Genomic DNA, 6,000 nt, shown 5'->3' on the forward strand with positions numbered 1-6,000 from the left:
CTCTCTCTTTCGCCTTCCAAGCAAATAGTCCCATCAGAAATTAGCTTAATAATAGGGAGAATGCTAAAGCTGGTGATCCTCTTACAAATACAGATGGTTTGAACATGAAAAAATCACTTGTCAATGTCTGCGTTTGAGCCCTGGATCAGGTTTGATTAAGTGGGCACCATAGGTGAGCATGGATGGATCCCTGTCTATCACCATGGTTGGCCCAGTAGCTGGTGTGGGTATGTGACCTCCTCCAGGACAGTAGAGTGGTGGTTATTCCAACAGGAAGAGAACGGCTGTGAGCTCTGAGGAGGTGCACTGCTGCTTATAAAGAGTGTTTTGTTTTCCTCCCTCACGGTTGCAGCACCCTACTGGGAAATTCATTAGCCGCTGACATCATCTCACACTGTTGACAGTGAAAGAATATCATTCTAGTCTCAGGCCCTCCCCCTTCCCTCCCGCCACTTGCTTTCTCTCCCTCTCTCGTTCTGGAAATGCCAAGCAGTTTCTCTCAGCTCCAATTTACGCAAATACGCACGACTGTCCCGAGCAGCGCGCGGTCTTTGGAACAGTATTCGGACACTCGGAAGCAGAAAACACACGTGTGTTTGTGTTCGGGAGAGAAGTCGAACCCAAGTCAGGTTAGAATCAGGAAGTGGGAGGACCCGATCGTTGAGCGAGGATCGCTGAGGCAGCCGTTGGATGAATGGGAATTTGTCTGATGCTTGGAGCGGATGAGGAGAGGCTCTGTCGGCGACGGAACCGTCAGCAACCACAGGACATACGCTTTTACCAGCTGAACATATAATGAATGTGGAGTCCCCTTTTGGCTCAAGGTGATTCTAAGTGTGATTTTGTCTCCCTCTTTCGCAACAGAGGAAATTGGTCTGCGCTTTGTTGGATTTTTTTGCTCTGTAGGAGCGAGCTGTCGACTCTCTTGTGGTGTCTGTGGACGCAGCCTCTTTACGCGTCCAGATACACATTCTCCCAAGGATCCTGTCTATTCGAATCTCGGATATTTTCAATACAAGAATATTGCGAAATAGATTTGTATTCCACCCTGAATTGGAGACGAAACGCACTTAACGGGATTTAGCGACCCAGAGTTGTTGCTGATGCTTTTGCTGGCAAGACACGTCTTCCTTTGTCCGAGAGGAACGGTAGCTTTTTAAGCGCTTCTCGTCTCTCGTTGGAATTGTCTTGGAAAGGGCTTCTCTTTTCGCATGGCTGTCATCAATTAAACCGGAGTTGAATTCGCCGCCTGTTTGTGGATTACATTATTCGACGAGCAGAATGTAAAACGGGGCCGTATTTTCTAGACCACGAAAGTCATATATTTGACTTGTTATTTTCCTTCTTGCCAGTTTCGCCACATCAAAGGTATGCGCGTCGCGTTTCTTTATTCACGTAGTCTACCTTATTATGAATTAGCTGTTTGGTTATTAGTTTATGTATATTAACGACGAATTATGTGTATTATCAATAGGTTTTATTGAACAGAATAAAATGTGTAATATCTGTCTGGCTATTGCAGCATTTCGTTTTATAGGCTACTAATAAACATATTCATAATAACGCAAATGTGTAATATTCCTATGTGAAAAAGGCCGTTTTACCGTTATTATTTGAATGGTGTTTATCTGTATATTTGCTGTGTGCAAAAGGGAAATATCCGAACTGAATGTGCTTCAATCAAGTCTGTCTATTTCAATCTGCCGTCATACTCTTTGATATGCTACTCTCGTTTTAGTTTTTGGAATTACGAGATAAAATTATATTTTATGGAATGGCAAAACATTTTTCTGCTTTCCATGCACCTACACATTTTAATTCGGATGAATAGATATACTGAAATGCCTATCTCTTACCATGGAGTGTACTGCACCCTAAGCAAATTAATATTTAAATGTTTCTGGCTTCAGCAGGGTCGTATCATGTGAGTATAGAAAATAATTGATAGGCTTTAGCCAATGTGATATATATGACATTTGTGCAATTGTCATACCGTTACTATTGGAGCCCGTGCCACTGTCCATTTGCAGAAAAGCTGTGGAGTCTTCATTTTCTGTGATAGTGTCTTCTGAATTGTTTTGAATTAGGCTCATTGTCAAATTCACTTCCCGCGACTAGTATCTAATATATAAACGAACATCTTTCAATAGGCTACTGTCATCTGGTTTTATACTTCTCTGCGACAAAAAGTGAAAACGCTATGAAAGTGACATTTAAAACTAGTGGGTTCAATCTATTATTCCCTAGTAGACTCATCCATGGCACGCATACATTGGTAGGGATTGTAACAGGTCGGTCTTTCACCTTATTCGTTGGATTGAATTAGCCAACGCCTCTTCGACAGCACATTATCACCTAAAAACACTTTAATTGTCTAATACTGTGTACATGCTTAGCACTGAATGTTTGCACAATAACATAGCAATGTTAATGTACGCCCTGCCACACCGGGCTCGAGATGAAATGTGCTGTTATGTCATGGACCAACAGTGCCATCAAGTGGCCGTGATGTGCAGTGCGGAATGTTTTGCTCCCGTTAGATGGATGGTACATATGGCCTGTTGGGTCTTTGACTATGAAGCCCACATGTTTAAGAAGATGTGCTAATGATATCGTCTTTCTCTCACACAGGGCTCTGATGCCAGCTCAGAGAAATTCTTCAGCACTGCTGCAGTTAAAGGTATGAGTTCTTATGTGTTTTATGTTGCAATATTATATAATGGCAAAATTATTTTCATTTGACAGAATCATAATGTGTATTCGGTTTCATTGTTTATTATTATTAGGACATTGGCTGGTCATTGTAATTCTGCATTGGCTCAGTGTATGAGAGGCGAGAGAGGCATGCCTTTGCAGCCTATTTGTATATCAACCAGAACCAGAGCTTGGTAATGCATTTCAGGCAAAAAAGCTTCCATTTGCAGTGCAGCTCTGTGTAACACAGGTGTGAAATATCAATCTGTGTTCCTCACGTCTAGACGTGACTGAAAATCCATTAAGGTGGTCTATTAAATGGAATCGAATTGGATACAGTGTGATGAATGAGAAATCCATATTAGTTACTCACTCAAATACACACCATGCAGAGTTTTGATATGCCAAAATATATTTTACTAGACCTTTTAGTGGGAAATACATTGAAAATGAAATAATAAACACAAAAATCTATTTTGAAGCATAAATGAGAATTCTGGAAGAAAAAAACACAGAGTAATAATCATTGAGGTGTACATTTAACGTCCCATATCACAGAGCATTGAGAAGCAGTGTTAGTTAGTTAACGTGCCAGGAGGAGGGTTAGTGTTGTATTGTATAGGAGCCAGAGGAGGAGGAACCAGAAAGTGCTAATTCAGTAGGAAATGAAGTCAGAAGGAGGACCTGGCATCTGTTTATGACCTCATTATCACGTCACTAATTTGCTGTTAAAAGCAGCCAGCCCCATTTTCTACGTCCAGATAATGTGTTGAATGGACATTCCTCTGTAATGGTGGGTTACTATAGGCTTTGATGGGGCGGAGGGGGGAGTGTTAGGGGAGAGGAGGGGCTGGAAAAACAGAGGTTATGACCCCTTCAGAGAGCAGGAGAAAGAGGTGCTGATTGGTGCAGATAGGTTGTTGTTTCCCTCCTCTCCCTCTTTCTTCCTGCACTGTGCTCTACGCAGAGTCCTAGGACCCCAAACACATTCCCACATTCTGGCCTTTGATTACCTCCAGGGCTTGATTTGCGGCGTCCATCGGGGGCTCAATGGCCATGCTTGACAGGGAGGCTTCCTTTTGAAGGCACCTCTCTGTGAGGAGATTTGGTTCCCTTGAAAGGACTAAGACCTCCTTTGTGCGTCTTAAATCAACACGGGCCGCCCTCTTTACCCCTCAGTGAAAGGGGGAAACAGTACACAAATGCACTCTCTCCCTCCCTGGTGGATAGTAGGCAGTCCACTCTCTTGGCCCCTATTTCCATTTAAATATAAGACCCTTTTCTTTCTTTTTAACATCCAAGTTCCCTCCTCCTCCGGCTCCACTCCTGCCAAATGCTAATTCCTATTGCAATCACAAAAGGCGAGTAAAAGAATCCAGGTGCAGGAGAACGGAGGCCATTGGTATTTTTATTGAGGGAAGTGTTGAGATAAAAGGAGTGGTGTGTTTTTTGTTCGATGGGATTACCACCACTACGATGCACCGACCGAGCGACCAACCGCCTCAGGACAAGAAACAACTCCAGGAAAAAAGGGAAAAGCTTAGATGAACGTCAGTATTTGCCCCGAGGGCAGGTGCAAAAGGTCTCTGTTTGTTTTGTGCTTTGTGCTTTCTTGTTGGTACACATCAAATGCTTATTGTTCTTAATGTTCAACAGGGGCTTGGAGGGCCCAGCCACGGCACTGACAAACAAAGAGGTCAACTGATGGCAGCAGCAACAACACTTCTATAGACATGAGGGAGTTAACCTCACTGCTGCTCTCTGTGGAGGAGCACATAGCTCTGCTTGGTGATATAAGCACCTCTAGACTAGTGAAACTATAAAGGAAAGACAACCAGTTGAAGCTTGATTGAATCAAATTGAACTAAAATGACAAGATTTCTGCCGAGGAGTAGAGCATATTATTTGAAAATAGGAATTCCATTTATTCTGTGCATATAATGACGTAACACACATTGTTTTAATTACACTGTAAGTCTGGCTGGTACGATCACCAGGAGCTGTCTCTCATCAACAACAATCATATATACGTGTGACATTTCATAGAAATCCTAGATCGGAGAAACCTGTCAGAGCGTTGTGATTCGCCTGTTGATGCCTGACTCAGGTGTGACAGTATGGTCTGTAAGACAGTCAGGGGTGACGACAACCCTCAAAAAGAGACTACTTGCTGCTACATCCCTGGCCTGTTCTTACAGACCACCCTGTGGTGTTTCAAACCTCAAGACCAGATCCATAGTTCACCATTTCCCTCTATTGTACAGTGGGAGACCATGGGAGTGTGTCTCTCTGGTCTGATTACTGACTGATAGCTCTCAGAGGTGGTCAGTCTCATCTAATCAGTTTCTCAGCAGCCTCTACCTCCCAACAATGACTGCCCTGCCTGGCAGGCAGGCAGCACCACTCACAGTATAGTACAGCACAGTCCTAACAGCTAGCCAGTCACCTCACTGATTGCTTATTGCCTCTGACTGTGGCGTATTTGCAAAGAAATCCAACTCCTGACTGATTTCAGTGTTTTAGTTGTTGGATGTTGATTTGCTTCCAGCCTCGTGTCACCTTCCTCACGCCTCACCACTGATATCCACTGTGTGGAATTTTCGGTTGTGTTCGCTTCACACAGTCCCCCACTCTCTGATGCTCTTTCTCTCCTCCCCCACCCCAGTCTCTCTCTTCCTCCCTCACCCCAATCTCTCTCTTTCTCCCTCACCCCAGTCTCTCTCTTCCTCCCTCACCCCAGTTTCTCTCTTCCTCCCTCACCCCAGTCTCTCTCTTCCTCCCTCACCCCAGTCTCTCTCTTCCTCCCTCACCCCAGTCTCTCTCTTCCTCCCTCACCCCAGTCTCTCTCTTCCTCCCTCACCCCAGTCTCTCTCTTCCTCCTTCCCTCCCTCTCTCTCCTCTGTCTGGGCTCAATTTTCCTAGGCGCAGCCTTTATTAAGGAAGAATCATTACACGTTAGATCTAATTACCGAGCCTGTCAAAGCGCCCGCAGGTGTCAGCCTGCCTGCAAGCCTCATTCATTTAGTCTCCTGCAGAAAATTAGAAAGACAAACCAGCCATATGCTGGGCCAGTTGAAAGAGCTTGATGCAGTCTTCAGGCTGTCTGGTTGGTTTCCAACCCTTAACTGATGTTGAGGTCTATGTGATGGTGTCCAGGCCTAGTTTAGCTGTGTGTGTGTGTGTGTGTGCGTGCGTGTGTGTGTGTGTGTGCGTCTATGTGTGACTGTGTGTGTGAGACTGTGCGTGTGTGTGCGTCTATGTGTAACTGTGTGTGTGTGTGTGTGTGTGCGTCTATGTGTGCGTGTG

General features: G+C 44.5%; 1 protein-coding gene across 9 annotated transcripts in view; it reads left to right on the plus strand.

Moving 5' to 3' along the window:
• The window catches only part of auts2a (activator of transcription and developmental regulator AUTS2 a), a 503,450-nt gene that overhangs the window by 456,445 nt on the left and 41,005 nt on the right, over positions 1 to 6,000 (plus strand). For all 9 annotated transcript variants that reach the window (XM_071330223.1, XM_071330265.1, XM_071330254.1 and 6 more), the window contains one exon: positions 2,632 to 2,680. In XM_071330223.1, coding sequence (XP_071186324.1) covers positions 2,632 to 2,680 — 49 coding nt within the window. The remainder of the gene's footprint in view (positions 1 to 2,631; positions 2,681 to 6,000) is intronic.

Source organism: Salvelinus alpinus, chromosome 1 (assembly GCF_045679555.1).
Source record: "Salvelinus alpinus chromosome 1, SLU_Salpinus.1, whole genome shotgun sequence".
In the NCBI taxonomy this organism is placed as follows: Eukaryota; Metazoa; Chordata; class Actinopteri; order Salmoniformes; family Salmonidae; genus Salvelinus; species Salvelinus alpinus.